At 35.7% G+C, this 24,609-nt stretch overlaps 2 protein-coding genes across 2 annotated transcripts in view; one reads left to right on the forward strand and one right to left on the reverse strand.

Annotated features, from left to right (window-relative positions):
- Window positions 1–13,258, reverse strand: part of RhoGAP1A (Rho GTPase activating protein at 1A) — a 36,528-nt gene extending 23,270 nt beyond the window's left edge. The window contains exons 1-9 of the mRNA XM_089248026.1: window positions 11,627–13,258; window positions 10,151–10,230; window positions 8,461–8,574; window positions 7,850–8,035; window positions 7,324–7,431; window positions 5,813–5,858; window positions 5,551–5,603; window positions 4,726–4,845; window positions 4,480–4,613 (exon numbers count right to left, since the gene is read on the reverse strand). Coding sequence (XP_089104152.1) covers window positions 4,480–4,613; window positions 4,726–4,845; window positions 5,551–5,603; window positions 5,813–5,858; window positions 7,324–7,431; window positions 7,850–8,035; window positions 8,461–8,574; window positions 10,151–10,230; window positions 11,627–12,959 — 2,174 coding nt within the window. The 5' untranslated portion in view covers window positions 12,960–13,258. The remainder of the gene's footprint in view (window positions 1–4,479; window positions 4,614–4,725; window positions 4,846–5,550; window positions 5,604–5,812; window positions 5,859–7,323; window positions 7,432–7,849; window positions 8,036–8,460; window positions 8,575–10,150; window positions 10,231–11,626) is intronic.
- Window positions 13,259–13,690: 432 nt separating this feature from the next.
- On the forward strand, window positions 13,691–21,115 carry Ski6 (exosome complex component Ski6). The gene is made up of 3 exons (XM_089248091.1): window positions 13,691–13,900; window positions 15,440–15,646; window positions 20,712–21,115. The coding sequence occupies exons 1-3, from the start codon at window positions 13,730–13,732 to the stop codon at window positions 21,087–21,089; spliced, it is 756 nt and encodes a 251-aa protein (XP_089104217.1). The 5' UTR covers window positions 13,691–13,729; the 3' UTR covers window positions 21,090–21,115.
- The last annotated feature ends 3,494 nt before the right edge of the window (window positions 21,116–24,609 follow it).

Here is a 24,609-nt window from a genome sequence, read left to right on the forward strand (position 1 = left end):
TGATCTGTGATGTCCAGACTATATTCCACACGTAAATCATGTATAATGTTATCGTGCATGTCTCGATTATTGTATAAATACGAAAGCTACTGATATGTTTGCTACTGCAACATTCCATCGGCCGTGCCGATCAGTCTATACCATGTAGTTTTAACTTAACAATTATTTATGTTGTATTACATTCTTCCTTATTTTGCAAGTTTGTTCATCATTATTCCACTCAAATCTTAAAACTGGCGATGAGTTCTCAAACTGCGTGGGAAGCCTTTTTGCAGGCTAGGGGCATTCCCAACGATCAGGTATGTTCATTCAAGTTTTTAGAAACTTTTTTTTTTGTTTAGGCGAAAATTTTAATTTTAGCAATTGAATGTTGGATCCAGTCCTTGTTCCCGTCGTTAAGGAAAAAATGTCTATTTTTGAAAGTTCAATTTCAGAATTTGATGTATTGGTTCATGACTCATGGGATTTGTAAGCGAAACAATTTAGTCACTACTTGGAAGTAAATGAAATCATGGATGATGAAAAAAAAAAAAAGTGCTACGTTGATCACTGTGTGTAGGATTAAAACAGCCGTATAATTCGATCACTTATTGCACCTGGCGCAATCAATGGAAAATCATACTCAGATATTTTAGGGGTCCTTTTTAGGACCCCTAAAATATCTGAGTATGATTTTCAGGGGATTGACCATTTCAATCCCCGATCATCTGTGAAATTGAAAACGGGAATAAATCATACATGATATCACAGATGACTATTATTTCACTAGGTACCTTAAGAAAATTACTAAATCCAATAAAGTTTAAAATACTGCCTATAACTCTTGAACTTTCTGATTTTCAAAAAAACAAGGTTGGTCTTGTAGGAAAGTGTTTAGTTCAAGTTGCATTCAGAAATTTTTCTCCAAAATTGGAAATCTTGGTTGCAAAATTGAAGTGCACCAACATTCTTGGTTTTTCAAGGTTCAAACCATTGGGAATTTCATTAACTGATGTGAATTTGATTTCTGATCCAATCCACGATGTTCTTGAAGAATTTTCTGAAGTGTCCAGAGAGGGTCTGGGTGCTTATGCTAGGTAAAATTGCCTATAGATCCTAAGTTTCTCCCTATCCGGTGTAAAGCTAGGAATGTGCCACTCGCGATGAAGTTCAAAATTGAGCTGGAATTGAAGGAATTTCTTGAAAAGGGTGTAATAGAGGCTATCAAGAATTCCAGGTGTGCGACGCTGGTGGTACCCGTATCAAAGCCATCTGGTAAGGAGAAGCTTTGTGGCAATTACAAAACCACCTTCAACAGGGTCCTGGCTGCATACCCTTATCTGGTTCCAGCTATAAATAATTTGTTAATAAACTTAAAGGCAGATGGCTTTTATGCAAAAATTGACCTCGCTCACGCCTATTTACAGCTCCGAATTGATGGAGAGTCGGCAGAGGCCCAAACAATAATCATGGACAAAGTTGCTTTAAAAGTGAACCGATTACACTTTGGAGTGAATGTACAAGGAAGGGGCTGTGCCCTATTTTGATAATGTCTTGGTTCGGGCGGAGGATCTAAATGAATTGGCATGTCGGTTAAGAGTGGTTCTCGAGCAACTAAACAAAGTCGGACTGCATGAAAAAAAAGAAAAATGTCTCTTCGGTGTGAAAGAAGTAGAATTCCTGGGTTATCGTGTTGATAAGGAAGGGTTACACCCAGCAAAATCAAAGGTTGAAGAGATTCAAGCAGTGCCAATTCCAGCTAACAAGCTTTTCTGGGTTTGCTGGAATTTTAATATGGAATTTTTACCATAGCTTCCTGGAAAATAAAGCAACCATCGCTGAGCCTTTGCATAGGTTGTTGGACAATAACACATCATAGGCATGGAGAAAAAAAACACTCGGATTCTTTCAACCGTTCGAAAAATTTGATTTCTTCCTCAAAGGTGCTTGTGCCTTTTGTGTGATGAGTCATTGTCAATAATCCTCATGTGTATTGCTTCTCCCTACGGAGTTGGAGGGGTGTTGAGCCATCAGCTTATAAATGGTCGTGGGGCACTCATTGCGATCTCATTGAGGACACTTATCAATTGAACGAATTTATGCTCAGATTGACAAAGAGGCACTAGCTGTGACGTTGGCAGTTAAAAAATTCTATAATTTTTTATATGGATGGAAATTCACTTTTTGGTAACTGACCACCAACCTCTATTGGGTCTCTACAACGGAACCAGGGCAACTCCCAAAATTCTTTCTCCCAGAATGCTTCGATGATCACAAATGTTAAATTCCTATGATTTTACATTAATTCATAAGAATTGCTTACTTTGGGGCAGCAGAGTAATAATACCCGAGTTGGGCTGTTCACTCGTTTCACGAGAACTGCATATGGCTCATCCTGGAATTGAGCGAATGAAAGCATTAGCCCGCTCTTATGTGTGGTGGTCAGGATTGGACTTGAGTCACAAATTTGTGTCCACCTGTTCAAAGTGCCAAAAAAGTAGAAATGATCCTCAGCGTACACCAGTGCATCCAGCGTTCGAAATCATTGGTGGTTCACAGGCCCAAGACCACTGATTAAAGAATCGAACCACAGAGGAAAAAATTGTGGTCCATGGGACCAGTAGCGCAAAAACTTCTCGTGGTGATACATTGCTCACAGAAGAATCTCCTATCGGAGAATCACAGATCCACAGTGAATTTTTTATGGCTTTCTGCATTCTCTCTGTGATATATCACTCTTCTAAATGCTAATTTATTGGGAGAAATTAATTATTATTTAGAACAGATTTCATTTAGTGAACCAGTCATGATGCTTGCAGACCAGTTGGTTCTCATATTCACTGATCTGTGGGACTAGTGTTTTTTTTTTTTTTCAATTCTAATGCTGGCATCCGTGGGAGGTAACAACCGTTCCCTGGTCAAGACTGCATATTGATTTCACAGGACTATTCCAAGGACGTACAATCCTCATATTGGTCGATTCTTTCTCCAAATGGGTGGAGGTGAAATTGATGACATAGACGAATGTTTTCTCTACGATAGATGTCATACGAGAAGTCTTCGCAACACACGACATTCCTGACAGTGTGGTGTCTGATAATGGTCCACCTTTCAATTCAATAGAATATAAACTATTCCTTGACACTAATGCTATTTGCATCATTTTAGTTTCTCCTCGTAGAGCAGCAGGAAATGGTCAGGCTGAACGTGCTGTTCAGTCAGCTAAAGATGCTCTGAAAAGAATTGTACATGGACCATAGCAGAAGAGGATAGCCCAATATTTTCTGCACCAGCACATCACGCCATCTACAACTACAAGGTTAAGTCCAGCTGAGCTACTAATGGGTTGGAAGTTCAGTACGTGTCTGGACAGACTCCATACAGATTTCCTGAAGGATCAATGGGAAAAGCAGGAACTGACCTTTCAGAAGGATAATACCACACTTCGTTGATTCTCTACTGATGATCCAGTCTATGTCAAGAATTGTTCTCAAGGTCCGAGCTGGGTTTCCGCAATGGTCCTGAAACCTTCAGGTCCTCTCTCCTACCAAGAAATGACAGAGTCTGGTAATGTAAGAAGATGCCACACAGACCAGATGAGAAAACAAGTTCCTGAAGCAGTAGCACTTCAACCCCTAGCATGTTCGCAGAGCAAGAAAATGTTCCAGTTGCAGAAAGCTCTCTTCCACAGCAATTGGATAAGTCGGTGTCAACTCAACAGAAGATTCCAGTTTCTCCGGTGAAACATCAAGTTCCAGACCCTTCTGGTAGAAACATTGATTGCTTCGTCCAGGCCAAGGCAGAATATCATCAAGTCAAAATGCCTAGATATCGATGATATAATGTGATCAAGGAGGAAGGAGTGTTGTGATCTGTGACGTCCAGACTATATATTCCGTATGTAAATTATGTATTATGTTATTGTGCATGTCTCGATTATTGTATAAATACGAAGGCTACTGATATGCCGACACATTCCATTGGCTGTGCAAATCAGTCTATACCATGTAGTTTTAACTTAACAATTATTTATGTTGTATAAAAGCCTTCGTTATTTTGCAAGCTTTGTTTTGTTCATTATGATTCCACCCAAATCTTAAAAGTTGCGACTAAAAATAATATAAACTAGAATATCTGTTTAATATTGTTATATGGTTGAAGAGACAGTGTAGCAGAAAGTATTGGATCTGTTTACTGTTTGGTATCGTCTAAGGAACAGAGGATCAATATATTTTAGTAAAAATTAAAAAAATGCTTACAAGACTTACGGTATTTTAATGTTTATAAGAGTGCAACCCGCTAATTTTTTGGGCTAAAAAATTTCAAAAGATATATCTATAATATTATCAGTGTATAAGAAACTCCTATTTTTTAAATCCAATTTTTGACAATAAAAAGGGGTTCCCTTATACACATTAAAATACAGTATATCTAATAATATTATCAATTGAAAAAAAAACACACATTTTTCATTATTCACATTGAAATTTAAAAAATCACCTAGTGGATGGTTTATATTTGGCACACACAATGACATCACTGAAAAGGAAGAGGTGTCTGAGTTTTCTATGGTTCTCAGAAAGCTCAACTATGAAGCTGTTTTTCACTAAATGTCTTTGTGCTCTATCTGTGATCTGTAAGAATATGATAAGGGAAAATCATTCAAGATTATAGCAACAGAATTATAAAAAAATAAAAGGAAACACAAAACGTACTTTTCAGCGTCTGAAAATAGATATAACTTACAGGAAACATGCTCTCAGTTGCGGACACATTGATGTCATTTAAAAAACACTGGGTCATTTTCAAGGCTGTTTTCAAAGTTTTCTGATCTGGATGATTTTCCGGCGTGTACCTCAACAAATCCTAAAATGAAGAAATATTTTTTTTTCAAATCTATAATTTCCCATGAATGTCTATCATGCTAAATCATACTAAACAATATTTTTAGTTAACTAATTCTTATCAGCAAACATAATTTTTTACATTTTCTGACAAGTAACAATGGATATTTTTATCTTATATTCTTATCTTTCATTTATACATTTCTCTTGGATATACAATGAAATCCCAATATAAAGATACTATGCAGATCAAGAAAAAATTGTTGCACAGAGATTACCATTATATCAAATGCAGCATTATCATGTTTCACCACTGAAATTATGCTGTCATTGACAACTCTACTAAATGGTTGTTAGCACCAACAAAAAATGCACTTATAAGTATTTATTGAATAAAAAATTATAATTGATTATTAAAATTCATTTGTAGGTTTTGCACTTAATAAACAGTTTGCTGCATAAAAAGTAGCACAATACTCACACCTAAATAAACATTTTTGGTGATCAGGTACTGCAAAATACTGATGTTATTTAGATACCCTCAGGAGAACAAAAACAGGTAATTGTGAAAAATGTGGGTTTAAATTTATTTAGTTAATTATTATTTATTAGTTATATTTTTTCCTGAAACCAAATTTTCTACACATACAAAAAATGTTTATGGAGACATATAATGAAAACACCATTCAAATCAAGAATTTTGTTTTAAAAAAAATTGGTAACTTACATGCAAGACTAAGGCATTTTTTTGAACTCGTGCAACTGGTTTATGAAGAAGGTCTGTGAATAAGAAGAAAAAAAAAAAAAAAAAACCCACTCAAAAACAGATTAATTATTAAAAACAATGAGCAATAGCCACTTGATGTGAATCAGGTTTATATCCTTGTTTAAGAAAGAACATATTAAAAGAGACATATTAAAAGAAACAGATATATTTCAGAAAGACATTTTTTTAATAAAAAGCAAGTATATTTGATAATGACTGTTACCTTCCAAATTTGTTGCTTGACCTTGCAATGCTTTCAGTTTTATAGACTGTAACAGAAACATTGAAAGTTACTGAACAATGTGTAAATTTTAAAAATATTTATTTTTTGTCAATATGAGATGACCTTATCAATTTTATGACTTATTTACAAGTTGAAATAATTTACTGAGAAAAAAAATATAATAAATAAATAATAATTTATATGCCAGAAAACTAAGCAATAAAGAAATTCAATACATATTACAGAAAAACCTCAGTTTGGACACCCTCTATATCCTGGACAGTTTTGAATGCAGCAGATCATAATCCTATAACACAGAATATCCACAATACTATACCTCCATATCTTGAACACCTAACTTAGACGGATTTTAATGGAACTGTAGCTGTCCAAAACTTAGGTTTTGCTGTACTTGAATGCAGACAAAAAATAGTTTGTGTCAGGGCTTTTGTTCATACAAAGACAAAGCAGCATCTATTTATATTTTGATTTTGTTTTTTTTTTATCAGCTTAAGATTAATACAAAAGAGCTAGGCTATATCGCAAAATTCATTCTGCATACATTATGCAGAATGAATTTTGCGATATAGCCTAGCTCTTTTGTATTAATCTTAAGCTGATAAAAAAAAAACAATCAAAATATAAATAGATGCTGCTTTGTCTTTGTATGAACAAAAGCCCTGACACAAACTATTTTTTGTCTGCATTCAATCATAACACTTCACTCATAGTTTGAAAAACTGGTGGCAGATGGCAGCACTACACATAACAAGCATTACAGAGAAACAAAAAAACTTCGTCAGGTTTCACTACACGTACACGCACATTCCCGCATGTACCGATTCATTGGGGCTTCCGCGGGGGGTTGTGGGCGGGGTGCATGTGTGGTGTAGCAGTAGTAGGTAGGGCTCGTAGGTAGGGTAAAAAAGGGCTCGGGGATCCATGATGTTCTTAAGTCAGCCACGTCGTTGGGCAATTTGCCTGTTGTGGCGTTGTATTTGTATTTGTATTAAAGGAACAGACACGCCCTGGTTCTCATTAGTTTTGAGATATCAAAATACATATATCAAATTATCATTCCATTCCAACTGATTTGAAAAAGATTTTTACCACTATCTAAAGAGAAGGAGCACAGTCCAAGTGAATGTCCGGAATGGTTATTGTTGCAATTCCAATAAATTTTTACAAAACTCATACAACATAACAAAGATGTCTTTTTTAACACTTAATTTTTACATATTCCTATCAAGGATGAATAATCTCAAATAAGGACCATCAAACATTTGACTAATTTAATCTGCTCCCCACAATATAAAGAAGTTATATGCACACTTTCAAAACTTGCGTAATTTTGCAGAATCAAAGATTTTAGAAATTTTTCAGAATCGTCAAGTATAATTTTAAATTACAAAGTGTTCAAGTACAATATTTTTAAAAGCCGTCTAATAAGAGTACATCTTTTATACCAGAAACCATCCATACGATGGTAACATTCAAATAATTTATCATACCTTTGTGATACCAGAGAACATTGAGTTATCTACGCTGCACTTCCTGACTGTTTCAATAGCTCTTGAATAATTTTGAAGAAATGAACCATACACACCAAGCTTACTGGCCTGAAAACGAAAAATGCAAGAGCAAAAAACTTTAACAACATATAAGATAGAATAGAAAATGCACAAAAAGTAGAATCAAAACTCAGGATTTTTTTAATGCTGTTGTATCAACAGACTTGGTTAATCATAGCATTATAACCTAACCAGAATATGATGAAAAACAAGATTTGAATTTCTTAAACAATTCAGTGAAATAACGGGAAAATATAATACTCTTGATGAGCACAGTATAACCAGCTTCAAAGAGTGTTAGGAAAGCAAAAACGTCTTTAAAAAAAATCCTTGACCCATGACTTGGAAAATTTAACCAAACAAATTACCTTCCTGAAAAATTATATACAGCATCTTTTGAAAATGTATCAAGTTTGAAAATGAAAAATTACAAAGAACATTTGAGTGGATAAAAAAAAAATTTTACCAGAACTTTGAAACCATCTCCAACACTTTGCTTCCCATCATAATTCTTTACATTTTTGTCAAGACCACGGAGAAAAGTCTGGTGAAGACCGTGTAGCTCTGGTATCCTATAAAATATTATATTGAAGTCTTCTAATGACAACAGTTGGTTGGGGGTACCTATCGTGCACTTCAGAGCTTTCATATACTGGAAAAAAAATTTTGTTTATAATTTTGAAACATTTTACAAGCACATAAATAAGATTAAACCACATATACCGACAGAATAAATGTATGAGCCAAAAGAAAATATATATATAAATCATATATATATATATATTTTTTAAAGAATGATATATCTTCATTTTAAGCCATTAACAAATTAAATTTTCTAATCCAACGAGCTGGCTAATAGCAGAAAAAAGCAAAGGAAATGAAAAAAACTATCTATTTTAACAATGTCAAGAAATTGATAGCAATCAAAGATTAAGTAAGCTGTTATTTCCATAGGCGATAAACAAAGTAAAATTTTTTTTACATTGCGATGCTAATAGATTATTCACCTATGACATGAGGCATTGCTAGATATATAATACATGAGCATTTATTGATTCAGAGTGATAGAAAATTTACCTGCAATAGCATGTTCAAACATTCAACGTAGACAGTTTCACTCTCCAAAATGCTACTAAGAATGCATTTATACATAGTTATCCTTTCAGTCTCACTCTTGGAATTTTCAGCATCCTAGAAACAAAATATTTAAAGAAAATTACCAAAACCATGAAGTGATTTCCAAGCATTTTAATAAAAAAAAGTGAACCTTTAGAAATTTAAATGAAACACAACTCCTACAACACCAAGTTAATGATATTTTAAAGAAATTTAATATAGGAATTAATCTCAATCATTGGTCACTGTAATGTATATATTCACGGGGTTCCCATCAAAACCTGCTTGACATCATTTCCTGACATCTATAGAAGAAATAAATACAACTCAAAACCTTAACATTTCAAACTTTTGTTGTTTGAGTTTTTTCTCTTCAGAGGACTTTTCCCCGACTTATCGAACATTTACATGTTTCCTTGACAATTGGCAAATATATTTTACATCTTCCCTAACCATTTTTCATTTCCCTAACTTTCCACGTCATTGGGAATCATGATATTACATATAAACAGAGCATAAAAAAAAGTTGCATTATCAAGGTGACTCTACTATACGTATAACCTATTCAAAACCTGATTTAATCGATGAACTATTGCAGCAGTGACACCACTGAAAATAGGGTGAAATCACCTCTCCTTGGTTCTTGAAACTTACGGTTGTACAATTGTTAGGTTGTATATAAAGTTGAGATATTCATTATCAATCAATCCTGAGTAGCCAATCAATCCTAACTGGCACCTACCAGATAAGGGTGTGCCAGATTACTAGACGTTAGTTAGAAAAACCTATTTAAGTAATGTAAACTTCTGCACACATACATTCAGCGCCATATTTCCTCTTCTATACTTGAAGAAAATCTACCTAAAAATGCTGGATTACTTGACCTTAAAGTGACAGTTACCTGTTCTGGACTGACGCACAAGATTATAGAGTTTGCTGTACTTAAAAGCACTTCTAAACCCAGAAGACAGTAAAAAAAAAAGGCTATTATTAGTTTCCTCATCCTCACAAGACTATTTGTCGGTGCCACATAGAGTGAGGAGACATATGAGACATTTATTAAAAACTTGACCGTTAGTGCACCATAAAGGTATAAGGAGACATCCTGACACCAAATCATCGATAAATAAATCAGCTATAAGCTAACTAGAAAACGAACAGCTGCATACATGGTATAATTTAAAAAATTATACCTTGTTAACTTTACAAGGTGTATGGGAAACAGTGGACTATTTTCATATGTGAAAGTGTGCACTACAAATATAACGAAATATTTTGGAGTTAAGCGTCATATGCTGGGTTGTATGGATGCTGAAGCTTCTGGTGTCCAGCAACATCAATATCCCCACGTGAGGAAAGTCATAGGGAGACCTCATATTCTGGTCGACAGGGGGCAGTCAGTCACAGTGCAAATCCAGGTGTTCAGGATGATCCCTGAGCTCTGTCAGCATAATAAAACTTGGTATAGGCCTATGTATTATTGTATGTTCATACTCAGTATGTATCATACTGCTGCTCCTAAATAAGTAATATTTGCAAAAATCAGCTGAAGGGACCAAATTTTGACTCATTGAAATCTGATCATTACAATCATATATATATATATATATATATAATAAGTAAATATATACTGTACATAGCTTCGGATTACATTTTCATTTTTCTTGGCAGAAGGAGGAGTACTTGCTCCCACTAAAAATGAAGTGGATTCTACCGAGCTGCTGTACACACCTAAAAAAAAAGAACTTTGTAATTTACAAAAACCTACAACACAAGGTATATAACACAAAAATAACAATTATTTTATTAGAGTTCAATAACACCTACAACTTTTCATAGCTTTTGATATTGGGAATCATTCAAATGAAGATGACATTTTGAGTAATTGAATTTCATGCAAGGAGAAACAACATTTAACACGATACAGCCTTGCTATACCTGTCCCTTACTATGAATAACTCAGCTTACAAATTTTTCAGCTAAGATTTTTCTGTGATTTTTTTACCTCAGCTAACAAACGTGGATTCAGCTAGTGAACATTTTAGTTGATATGGATGAACACACTAACATAAAACAGCTGCGTTGCGAGAGATGAATTATAGTGCCAATCATTACTGCCACATTTGAGCCCATTAAACTTCTGCCCTTGTTTGTATATTTTTCAAAATGTACCTCCACTTTTCTTTCTGAAAATTTTTGAACCATTTCATGCAAAATGAAAGATTCATCTAATAGAAAATGCATGAGAAAGAGAGTATGTTTTTAGAGCAGGCATTCTTTCAGTGCAAGACACTTAGCATCAAACTGAACAGTCTAGACATCCTAAGAGTTTATCTTTTTCCATCAGCATGTATCAGACACAGAAATGTGCTGACTAAATCACAAATGGATGGGGACACAAATGGCGTTCAACACCTATGAACTCGACTGGGATGTGCCAACACCAGCTTCAGTGGACCAAAGTTATATTGATAGAATAAAGCTCATATTTATTATATACATAGTGTAGAATAAAATGATTTTCTGTTACCTCATCTTCCTCTAAATTATCATCTATCTAATTTTGAAGCTGTTCACATAGCCTTTGGTCAGTTTTTGTCTTCTTTATAGTGCTGCCCCCCCCTCCTGATGTTTTAAAAAAAAACTTATCTCGAGATTTTGGACGTTTAATTAAGTGATTTTCCATGGAAACCTATGGCAAATCGCATTTCAGCTAACAAATGTGATTCCAGAATGAATCATTTTTGTTAGGCGAGGTATTACAGGATAGATACAGTGTATTGAGTTCATTACAAAGTTCGCTTGTAAAAGCAGTTTTTTTTCTCAATTCCATAAAATAATGAAAGACATTGATAGTCCCAGTGATCAGATTCTGTAGGATATCAAGGTACAGTTTGATTGAGCTCTATTATATCATATAAACATTAAAAAGTAAGTCAACGTCTAATAATCATAGGCATTTTTTACCGCACGAAACATTTGTTACACTTTTAAATGGTCTCAACAAAAAATGATAATTTCTCTAACTCTTCAATAGGTTTTTGAATGCACATTTATAAAGATGAAAAATATGAATTTATGAAAAAGTAATACCAAGATATACTGAAAAAAATCCAAATAAAATTACCGGAATCCATTTCAAAAACATCATCACCACCTCCTGAAGAGTTTGTTGTGTCATTAGATTTGTTTGTCCTTTCTGTTGCTGCACTGTAGTCCATCTCATGATCACTGGAGAATGATTGAGCCAAATAGGCTTCCTCCTCATCAGATTCTCCTTGCGATGGAAGCGCCTGTTTATTTCGAAGAAAATAATCAATGTTCATGTATGTAGCATATTCAGGGTTTTCTTCATCATCAACACTTCTCTGCATGCTGAATTGGCGATTAGGCGGACATGGGTTAGGAGTATCATTCGGCGTTGCTTGTTCAGGGGATATTTCAGAGAAAACAACATAGTCACCATTGTCTTCGGACTTCAATGTCTCATCACCGGTCTCTGTATCTTCATCAGCCACTGTGTCATATATATTTTCTCCATCATATGAATCTGTTTCAAGTTCTGCAGAGTCTAATGAAATACACTCTTCTTGCATACTTCTTGGCTGTTCATCTTCAGGCTCTTTGTCAACAGCTGATGTTTCTGGCATCAAATCAATTTGCTCTTCGGATTCAGACTTCCTCTCTTCAGTTTCTTCTACCACTAAACTGTTATTTACTATTTCATTGTCTGCAGATTCACTGACTAGATTTGAATTTTCTGCAGCCTCTTTTACTGATGGTGATCCATCAGGCAATTCCGTTTTTGACCCTTTGACTTCTTCAGGAGAGGAGTCTGATGCTTTCTTCACTGGCGGCACTGCCTGGATTGGTATAGACTTTCTGGGCTTTTTTGGAGGAGCAGGTGGTTTTTTCTTTTGTTGCAAAGATGATGGAGGGGACTGTTCGACATCTTTGGCCTCAAGAGAGCTACTGATGGCAGTTGAAACATTATTCGAGCTTGCTTTATTATCACACTGCTCCGCTGTTGCCGTTGAATTACTCGATACCGAACCACCAACTTCGATGACAGTTACGTAACTGTTGCAGTCATCATTTCCTTTTGCTGATTTTGGCTCTGGGACAAGCGACGGCTTGCCGTCAACTTCTTGAAGTTCTCCCAATTGACTCGTTGATGACTCACCGTTTTCCTTCACGTCTTTTCTTGCCAACCCTTCAGTTTTATGATCACCGTACTCGTTCCTTGGGAAGGAATTTTTCTTGACCCGCTCGACATCTGCCAGTTGTTGCTCCAAATACTCAACATAGAATTCCTCTTTTTCGAGTTCTTTTCTCAGGGCTGCCAGTTTTTGTCGACGCTTGTCAAGGTTAGCTCTAACATCATCTTCCCAAGCTTTGGGCAGTTCACAACCTGGGAATCTCAACGCCCATGCTTTTTGGAAATCAGTGAACGCACTCATGATTTTAAAACTTCAAAGAGAAACAAAACCTTTACCCTCAATGATAAGAAAAAAAAAATTATAAATGACAAACCAAGAACAAGCTTAAATTTTACATGCTAGATTGATCATTTCACAGGGGCGATTAAAGCAATACACAATGATTTATACATCATAGAGTTTTCACTCATTAATATATTTTCTACAACGAAAATAATTCCTCCACATGATCGTCATTAAACTCATGAACCACTGAATCTAAAATTATAAGTAATATTAACATCCAGGTCATACACACAGGAGGTAAACCTCCATAACCACTCCACAGAGAGCAATAAACGGAGAACTCTTCAGGATCTCGGGTCCCTCCACCCATTATTGACGTCAACGGAGGTGACCACACCTTCTAGATTTATTAAAAACAGATCAACATTAATAAACAAACCAGAATTTTTAGGAAACATAAACCCTTATTTTTTATATTGATCACATTTTATAATTTATTCGGATTGGAAAACACGCTTCTGTGCTTCTATCAATTTCAATCGACAGGTAATGACCATTAAGGCAATAACCCTGTATAATTTTCACCACTGAGTTTTTATTGAAAGCTTATAAATTACTGATCAGCATTGTTTAAAAATATCGAACTATGAAAATGAGTGTTGCAAAAATTCACAGATTGCATATCTAAGTAAAATAATTTCTGATTATATTTTTTTAGATGGTTTGGCAACAGTGTTTTTCATGCTCAGTCCAAGCCGTCATAACTCGCGGGATAATTGAAAAACATGTCCGGCCTAGAGCTATTATCAGCGCAAGGGTTTCGTAACGATGGCCGTCGACCTCACGAGCTGCGGAGGATCGAATGCAAAGTGGGAATTTTCTCTGCTCCAGATGGCTCTGCTTACATCGAGCAAGGCAACACCAAAGTACTTTGCGCTGTATATGGTCCTCGAAAGGTATCACGCGTTATGATTACATGGTGTTGGTTTCTCCTAAATTGTTACACGTTTAAATCTTTTAATTTTTTACCTCATTATGTTCTAGCTAACTAGTACAGTTGTTAAACATTCGTATTATGTTTATGAAACGCTACATAAAGTACAACTTTGTGTAGTAAAAATAGTTATTGGCTTTGCAAACCCTCTGTAACAAGTGCTGTATAATCCAGAGATTGGCGACTTTTTTTCGGTGCCAAACACGTCCGACGGCCCGGACGAAAGTCGCCAAGGCCAAATGGATGCTATTGTCGCCGGAAAAAAAGTCAACAGCATTGAAAACATAAAAGCAGAAACCAGCAATATAATAAATGATGCAGATATTCTCGGTTTAGCAAAATATATAAAACCCCCGAACTCTCTTTCAAAAAATAATCAAGGCTGGGTAGCCAGACTTTAAAATAATAATCTAAAATAATGATATTTCTTTATGACACTAAAGGTGGAAGGCATGCCAAACAAAAATGTAATTACAAAAAAGAAGAAATGTGTCAAAAAATACAACGTGGTAATTGGGAATAATCCTATTGATGACACAAATACGCTTTGGAAACGAAATAACGCTACTGGACAAAGGGAAAAAATTCGGTTATCTGTTTGAATCGCCTGTGTTTCAAGCGCCATCTATAATGTGTGGTTCTAGAACATCTGTAATGTAAGCTTCTAGAAGCAAGAGAGGAGAAACGGTAACTCACTGCCATTACGACTGCGTTGGTGATTTATAGCACCCTTGGCAATCTGGATTATACTAATTTGGCGGTCTGGATTATATTGCACCTGTTCCGAAGCATGTTCGAAACACCCGTCTGTGGAGAGGGTCCATTTCGATGTGGAGAGGGGGGGGGAAAGAAGAAGAAAATTCTCAGGGGTTGCTATTGCAGCTCGGTTTTTGTTGCCAAGTCATTTTCATTGTTTAATCAGTAGCAAACTCATGCTCTAAACCTCGAGCTCATTGTACAAGTTCTTAAAAAAAATTCAAATTCTTAAAATATATCCTGTATATAGCCTGAATCAAGCAAGTGCCTAGGCATGATTTAGAAATGACTTTTTACTTGTTATTAGTTATAAGTTCATGCCAATGGGAAAATGAAACGTTCTAGGAAATACAAGGTTGAGTACTGAACAACTAGGTAAGAAGAAATGCGATTGTGCTCAACTTGCGATCAGCATATATGTTATGCTAAATGTGGTAAATAAAGTTGTTATATGTAATAACTGGTTATTATGCACAATTGATGAGCATTTACACTTATATTGCATAGTGGTTTAACACATTTGCCTAGATGGTGAGGAGGTAGTGATTTGTTTCCCTGAAAACTCATCCCCACATCATATCTGGTAATCATATATATCCTGCATATTGGTTGTTATTGTCAATAACATGCATTCTGTGCATTCAATAACAACCCTGTATGTTTAATTGAATATGGAGGGGGTTGAAAAAATTTGATGTGTAAATGTTGTTTTTAAAGTTCTAATTTATGTTTCATAAATCCATAGCTGAGAGGAACCTGGAGTAAAGCCCAACATGACAAAGTGTTTGTGAATTGTGAGTACAGCATGGCAACATTCAGTACCGGGGAGAGAAGACGACGAGCTAGAGGTGATCGCAGGTCACAAGAGATGAGCATGAATCTTCAACAAACATTCAAGGCGGCAATAATAACGAGCTTGTACCCACAATCACAAATTGATATGTACTTCACTGTGAGTATTTTCATTTATATAGTGCACTAGCTATAATACCCGGCACTGCCCGGTTTTTCTTCAATGAGGCTTTTTGTATCACGTGATATCTCCCTCTTTCTTTCTTTGAGGGACATACAAACCGTGTCCAAGTTAACCAATATGGCGACTTCCTGCAGGACTTACAAAAGAAACAAATCTAGATTTAAAGAAACATAGAAATAATAGTTTTTCTTTTTTTAAGTGGCGCTAGGTATTTCAATTTCTCCCCCCACCCCTTGAACTTCAAGTTACCCATTTGCCTGTTTCTGCTTCCAAAAATGCTTAGTTAAAGTTGTGGAATTTCTTTGATGTACTTTATGGGCCCATAATTAATTTTAAAACAACCAAAACTATGTGAATTTATGCGGTTGAATATTAAAAAACAATATGGAGAGATTAGTTTTCATGCTTGAGGAGATTTAAATAAAAAGTTGAATTCAATGTTATTGCATGGATATCAAACTTAAAAATAGGTCCAGCTAATTAATTCATATTTAATTTTCTGGGCTTCGTATAACTCTCTAAGCGAACTCAATATTTCAAAAATCGAGAATTCAATACAATTTTTTAAATTATTGATGTGGTGAAAACCCCACCAAATTTCCGCATTTCTACAGTAAAATCGGCAATTTTAACACTGATTTCCATGGGGATCATCCTTTGCCTGTCCCTCAAAGTGATGCTGATGATGATTCTGACATCTATTCAAAAAGCTCTCCTTACTGGGAAGATTGAAAAAGTGGCAAACCATTATAAAGTCATAAGCTATTATACATACACTGGCAGCATTAAAGAAGTGTAAAACCATTGTAAAGGCATATACACGTTTGAAACGCATAGCTAGGGAACCATGGTAACCAAAGTAAACGTTCCAAAAGTGATTGTTGAGGCCTAAAAACCATTGTTGCCCGACAGTTTTTTTGCCCATCTCTGATGAAATTTTAAAGTAGCCTACGGTTCATTCCCAGTCCTGTTTGGTGTATATATAAAATCAGGCGACGATTGGCCTAAAACTGTAGATTTGTATGAAGAACAGACATACATACATACTTTCACATTTATATATGAGATTTATCATATTCAGGGCTATCTCAATGAGTTTAGGTAGGACCTTAAGTGATCGAGGGGCCAATGATTCATGGAAAATTCACAGATGGGAAAATTCATAGACAAGTTTTTAGTTCGTCACCAATGAGTGAGTGACCATCGAGTGATTGAACTTGAAGTGAGTGAATGAGCTAACGAATAAACTAGTGAGTGAGTGACCAAATGAGCTAATGAATAAACTAGTGAGTGAGTGACCAAGTGATTCAGTATTTGAGTGAATGTGTGAGTAACCAAATGAGAGTGGAGCAAGCTGATGAATATGCTGGTGAGTGAGTAACTTTATGAGTGACAAAGTAATAGAATAAGTAAGTAACCACATGAGTAATAGTAACAGTGGGTGAGTCATTGTGGGTGATCTCCGGCTAATGTGTTACCACAAATCAAAAAGCATCAATAATAGGTAAATGTTATGGATGAATAAATGACTCCCACTGTCAGCAAAATTCAGCAAAACACTGACCCCCCTCACGTCAGCAAAATTTTGTCAGCAGCTTAGAATATTTCATATCTTCAAAAAAGGGTGGTTGATGATGTAAGCAACTTTCAAACCCCCCCCCCCCCTTTTGTCATCAAAAGTCAGAAAATCCGAAACCCCCCTCTCGATGCTGGTGTATTACTTGAATGACCTCATATTTCTTTTTAAATGTGTCAATTGTGTTAGAATTTACTACCTATGAAGGTAAGCTATTCCATTTATTCACATCCCTATTAGAGGAAAACTCCTTGCGACACTACAACCTAGAATTGTCCCTTATCAATCGATACTATTGTTCCCTTGTCGAAGCAGTTGATTGATAATGTATTGATAACTCATGGGTCCAAGGTCCATTTTATCCATCACATTGAAAGTTTTAAACACACTGATTATATCCCCCGCCCAACACCTGCACACTTCTAATGTAAGAATTTTCAAAAGATCAAGTCTTTCTTTATAGCTTAAGCCCCGTGTGCCATCAAGAATATTCATGGCTCTTCTCTGCACCCCCTCAATCAAGTTAATCCCCTCCCCCCCGTTAGTATGATTTCCAAAACCTGATGGCATACTCGAATTTAGGACAAATTGAGCCCGGGAAAGTGGAAGGACCATTTTAGGAGAATGGGGAGAGACCTTTTTGTCCCTTACCCCTTAGTCATGTGATCATAGAAGCAGAGCTTACACATGACTTCCCCTTTCTGAACCCATGCTGATTATCTTACAATTCATTATTCTCGTCTATTCACTTCACAAATTGCCTTTTGATAATAATTTTCCAAAATTTTCAAGTGGGAGCTCGTCAACCTCACTGGATGATAATTGAACACAGCTTTTCTACTACCCTTTTTAAATATCAGAACCACATTAGCAAGCTTCCAATCCCTTGGGACGATATCTTCATATATTTTTTAGTAGGAAGTTTAGGACTTGAATTTCGTTAAGGACTTTATACAAATACAAATACAACGCCACAACAGGCAAATTGCCCAACGTGGTGGCTGACTTAAGAACATCATGGATCCCCGAGCCATTTTTTGGAGTCCCTACCTACTACTGCTACACCACACATGCACCCCCCCCCCCCGCGGAACCCCCCCAACGAACCGGTACATGCGGGAATGTGAGTGTACGTGTAGTGCAACCTGACGTAAAGTTTGTTTCGGTGTAATGCTTGTTATGTGTAGTGCTGCCATCTGCCCCCAGTTTTTTTTTTTTCTAACTATGAGTGAAGTGTTATGGTTGAATGATTTACCGTTGTAGGACTGTTGCTCTCTGTGGCGAGACTTTTTAACGGGGAGATCGGCTCGCATTTGCGCCTTGAAGTTGGGAACCACAGAAAACCAACTTCAGCCGACCACCACTGTGGGGTTCGAACACGGATCCTCGCATCACGAGTCCGGCACTGTAACCACTCGACCACCACAGCGGCACTTTGTCTCCCTATATCACACTAGTACTTTGTATATTGCCTTCACTATTAAAGACTGACACGAAAAAGACATTGAAAACACTACACATACCTACATTGCTCTCTACCCTAGACCCCTCCTATCGAGAGGGGGCCAACTGTCCCCTTACATCCATTATTGACATACCTGAAAAATGATTTTGGGACAGAGTCAATGTTATCTGGCAACCTAGATTCAATGTCCTTGCTGTTCCTTATTGCTTTCTTCAACACCCTTCTTTTTTTCAGTAAATGATGACAAGTGATCTCTTCTACTTTTGTATTCTCTGAATGCCCTTTTCTTTTCAAGATAAAGATTATGTCCTTTATTCGTGAAGCTGGGGAGGGGTGTGCAATGAACAAACTTTAACTTGGCAAAACAAAAGGATTTATACATTGCTTATCAGCAACAGGTTTTCCTTATTGACAAGTTTAATATTTCCCCTATTTTTGATTTCTTAGAGCGTATACTGCATTTTTATTTTGGACATGATGTTGGACTTGATTTTTGTTTATTCTAAGCAAACACACACTCATGGTTTACGCATACATGTACAAACTTGTCTGTCTTCTTCACAACATCTCAGAAAGACTGTTTATAAATCATCAGACAGCCTCATTAAAACTGGGAAATGACGGAATAAATTATAAATTCTGATTCTGTTCTTAATTTGTTTTCCTTCTTTGGTTAAGCTAGTGATGAGTTAACTATGAACCTGTGTAAAGGTTCTGTCCGCCTCGCTGAAAATTTGAAAATAAATTAGCAGTTCAGTGCTTTTAAGAGATTCATTCAGGGTGTTGTTCTATTTTTTGCTTATGGAAACTATAGTTGTGAGAATTTAAATAGAAATTTATTTAAAGATCTTTACACACACATGCAAAAAATTGAACATAATATGCAATAAATATGCTGTACTTATATTTATTTTTTCACAGTTGTAAAGGATAAACCATTGTGTGCGTCTCATTTGCAATGAAACCATGATAGCCTTCAAAGTATAGAAAACATCCCATCACTTCATTTCTAAGCATAAAAATTCCAATTATGAATAAATGGCCAAATATGTCTGACCTGCCAAAATTTTGCATTTTTGTTTTTTTCCCCCGCTCCTAAAAAGTTTGCCCACTACTGGGCTATGTTGATTTTTTGCCTTTGCCACTTTTTCTTTTTTTTATGACTTGCTTTATTTATGATCTCACAGGCCAGAAAAACATTCTATGCATATATATATCTGGTGACCATGTGACCTGTATTTTATGGGACAATGTTGTAATATTCTTCATTTCTCCAAACTGTTTTATAAAATGTTCTTTTTCCTTTCTCATTTTCAGCAAGACTTGCTTATATTTTTGTGATCAAAAAACAAAAATTATTTTCATTAATTTTAATTATTATCTTATAAATATATTCATCTCACATATTTTTCAAATACAGTATAGGCCTATACATATTTTAAGTGAATTATATTTTTACCCACTGGGACTTGCATTAGCCCTCTATTCCCACCATTCACGATTTTTCAGCATTTTTAACAACAGTTTGCAACTTTACCAGCCTTTGATAATTTTTGTGGCTGTAATTGGCAACTGTACTTACCTTTGAAAAATTTTTTTGGCTGTGATTGGCAACTTTACTTTCCTTTAATAATTTTTTTGGTGGTTGTTGACAACCTTACTTATATTTGATGTTTTGGTGATAATTAGCAATATCCTGAATGGATCTTGATTTCCATATTTTTATGAAAGTAATATGGTCAGCCTAGATATTTATCATCTTTAATGTGTGTGATAAGTATTACACACATTCATATCCAAGAAAAGTACTTTTCTACCAGAACATCTTTTGTGGGCCTGATAGTACCCCTTTGGCGGGCTGCATTTGGCCCGCAGGCCAGAGGTTGTGCACCCTTGTAATAAGGTGATGAAAACAAATTATGATTATTTGAATGTGACTGAAATTTTTATTATGGTGTTTTCAATAATTTATTTCTTTTCCCCATTATATTTTTCTCCAGGTACTGCAGTCAGATGGTGGTAATTGTGCTGCGTGCATCAATGCTGGAACTTTAGCACTTATAGATGCTGGAGTTTCGATTAAAAATTATGTTTGCGCATGCAATGCCGGTTTTGTCAATGAAGTTCCTCTGGTTGATATCAATCACTTGGAGGAAACGTTAGGTGGCACTGAACTAACTGTAGCCATTCTCTCAAATTCTGAGGAAATAGTCTTACAAGAAATGACTGCCCGTCTCCATAAGGATCACTTTGTCAAAGTATTAGAAGCAGCTATCAAGGGATGCTTAGACATTTATGCAATATTAAATGCTACGGTCAAAAAGCATGCAAGTCAAAAAGTAGCGTGCTTGAAAAAGTCAGCTCAGGGAAGTTCTTAATAAAAATTTACACAACTTTTAGTGCATCTTTGAGGAACATTTCTTTTTTATTCTGTATGATTTATAGTTTTGTACACGAATGTTACAATTTTTTCTGTTTTATCTACAGCCGGACTCGCTTAATAATAAATGTGGATATTATACAAATTTTCACAAATAAAAAAGTTTTCCCATGTCCCGTGAATTTATTTCATTGTTAGATTTGAGTTATTTTGATTGCTTACAATCAACATCGATTTCAGCAAAGTATGTTGATAACAAATATTCAACAGGTTTTCAAACACAAATTGTCAAGAATTTCTTTGTAATCTTATCTGAAAGTTTACCTTTCTACAATACTCAGCTACAACTGATAATGTCCACTCTTTCTTTTCACGGAAGACATCCAATTAAGGCGTTTTTGGTATTTACTGTAAAATCCTCTTTGCTTAATTTTTTTTACTGTTTTCCATTGCATCCAATTTTGCTTGAAGAAAACATCAGGAAGAAAAGAAAAGTTACTTAATCATGATTCTAACTTCTGTTGGGGGTCATGCCATGAACATTAAAAATCAGAGTAAGAGAAATTTTAGAGAAATTTACGTTTTGTGTAAACATTTAATTTCAGTCATTTATTCACTTCAAAAATATTTTAAAATATTATTAAACTCTTCTGCCAAATCATTTTAAACAATTTATTTGGCAAAATTATAAATTACACTTATAACCTACTCCAATAATAAAAATTGACAAACACAAGATGAAATGATAACTTATTTAAAAGCCACTAAAAACTCGCTCATGCAAACACTAACCCACCATGATCCTCTACCTTTCGGAGCACCCTGTGGCAGGGAAACTCTTCTATTCTATTTTATTACATTCTAAACTGAGTTTCAAAGTAATCCAGGTCAGCTCAGTCAGGAAGAGCTGAACCTCCCTACCCTAAACATTCCTGCCGAGAAGTGTGTGACGCACCTAGGTCTTGGGCACTTTGATTAGGATGCTATTTTCTTATCGGTCAAATTAATTATGTGACAACTAGTCCAAAAAAGATTGTGCTGATACCGAGGCAGATCTTTTTAAATGGTTTGGAAAAAAAACGAGAGCATATGTATGTTTCATTGACCAGGGGCACAGTAGCTCAGGTTGATAAGATACTTGCCTAAATAACCAAAGAATGTTTAGAGACATCACGAGTTTGATACCTGGTTTGTCCATGTAAGACACTTTGCTGATGCAGGGGTACAACAAAAACAACGATGTGATCACAGAAGAAAATTGCTACCACAGAGAGTCCCACACTGAGGAGTTAGCACACCAACCTCTTGGTGAGTACAGGAAAAGGTGCCGTTTCGAATCTCCAATAAATTGTAGGCCCCGGTCTAATTAGCCCTTGTGCAAAAAATGACAGTGATGTGACAAAAATGATCAATGTTCATTGACCAGGACCTTGCTAAAAAAAGACTTTACATTTGGCTTGTTTATTAGGAAAAGATAACACAAGATGTTTAACGTCCACAATCATATTAAAGGAAAACAAATCTAGTAACGGTTAACACATTTTTGTTCAGGTATTCATTCATTCAAGATTTCAATCAAATTGCTTACATTTTTAAAAATATATTAATCTATTTTTAGAATGTTTATATTATTTGAAAAATAAGTGTATGTGCTTTCAAATTTGTTTGAACACATCATTTTCGTAGTTGGTACGGAAAGAAGGGAGTTTGCATGTAACAAACAAATTCACTGTTTTTTTCGACTCTGTTACAAATGGATGACTGTATATAGAAATATTCAACACGTGCTGAAATGCAAAACATTTGCTTTGAAATATTCCCATGTCTTCCTAAGAAAGTGCAGTTGAACCAGGCACAGATTTAGGAAAAGACAATGGGGGGGGGGGGGGCAATCGTCCTTCCGAATAGCCAGATTCTATGGGAGAAATTGGTCTGTCCTGTAAAACATGGAAGAATTCTCCACAAACCTACCAATAAGTCGGTCCTCCATACACATCTCTCTCTGGATCAGTGCCTGATGATTCAAACTTCTATTACATGAATTCTCAAATGTCTGAAGTAATTTTAATCTTTATACAAATATTCAAATACAAGTGCTACAAAACAGGCAAAATGCCCAACGAGGTGGCTGAAAAAACCATAGTCAATTCAAAACAATATTGATTTCCGTCAACACTAAATAAAATTTTATTATTTTCTAACTTGATACATTTTCATTGCAACTGCTTATATTATAACAAAAATGAATAATATGTACAGGGTGATTAAAAAAAAATCAGCTTTTGAAAAAGTATAACTTGAAACACATAAATTGTACTGTTTATTAGTAAACGGGGTATGAAGAACCAAAGATTAAATTTTTATTCCCTCACATTCAATACTAAAAAAGTATTTTGCATTTTAGAATATGTGTGTGTGACATCTTCATTGCTCCTTTCAGTGCAATGAGAGCACTGAAGAATGAAGAAAATAAGGAGCACAGTCACTGTCCCATCAGAGACGAGCCTTTAAGGCCTCTTGATCTTTTACCGTTTGTGATTTCTTCCTTTGCGGTTTCATTAAAGATGCTTTGTACGTGTCTCCACAGCCAGCCACTCTGAATGAGCTCAAAAATCAAATTACCACTGCTTTTATGGACATCAATAGGCTACTGATATGGAGTATCGAGATGCATTGGGCTACCATGTATATGTGTAACACATAATGAAAGGAGGACACATAGAATATTTATTAGTGGAAAAAACAAGGCATTATACATCTTGCTATCTGCAATACTTTTTTGAAATATATTACTTTGAAATCTCATGATTATTTTTGAATCACCCTGTATTTTTCCCCCTGTCCAAACATGTGATTCTCTTTAGAAGATAATTTTTTCAAACTTTTGCCACAATGATCTCCCATGAGATCATTATGGCGAAATATAATGGTCATTTTCTGTTTCATGATGGGGTTTCATTTTCATTATAACAAATTTACATTATAGTCTATATAGACTATATGTAAACTGAAGAGCCAAAAAAACGTACAGGCATGCGTATGCAAATAAAAAGATATGGAACCAATCAGAGTACGGCGCTGCGGTCGGCAACGCCTATATAACACAAGTGTCTGGCATAGTTGTTAGATCGGTTACTGCTGCTACAATGGCAGGTTATCGAGATTTAAGTGAGTTTGAACGTGGTGTTATAGTCGGCGCACGAGAGATGGGACATAGCATCTCCGAGGTAGCGATGAAATTTGGATTTTCACGTACGACCATTTCACGAGTGTAATGGGGGAATCCGGTAAAAAATTAAATCTACGACATCGCTGCGGCCGGAAAAAGATCATGCAAGAACGGGACCAACGACGACTGACGAGAATCATTAAACGTGACAGACGTGCAACCCTTACGCAAATTGCTGCAGATTTCAATGCTGGGCCATCAACAAGTGTCAGCGTACGAAACATAATCGATATGGGCTTTTGGAGTCGAAGGCCCACTCGTGTGATGACTGCACGACACAAAGCTTTAC

This window comes from Pholcus phalangioides, unplaced genomic scaffold (genome assembly GCF_987345545.1).
Source record: "Pholcus phalangioides strain wild (caught in Gottingen) unplaced genomic scaffold, Ppha-v1.0 ptg000001l_1, whole genome shotgun sequence".
Classification (NCBI taxonomy): domain Eukaryota; kingdom Metazoa; phylum Arthropoda; class Arachnida; order Araneae; family Pholcidae; genus Pholcus; species Pholcus phalangioides.

Excerpts from the sequence above, each read along its gene's own strand:
- Ski6 (XM_089248091.1), top strand. The coding sequence starts at position 13,730 with ATGTCCGGCCTAGAGCTATTATCAGCGCAAGGGTTTCGTAACGATGGC. Across the intron at positions 13,901-15,439 it reads CTGTATATGGTCCTCGAAAG|CTGAGAGGAACCTGGAGTAA; the intron begins GTATCACGCGTT and ends ATAAATCCATAG. Across the intron at positions 15,647-20,711 it reads AAATTGATATGTACTTCACT|GTACTGCAGTCAGATGGTGG; the intron begins GTGAGTATTTTC and ends ATTTTTCTCCAG.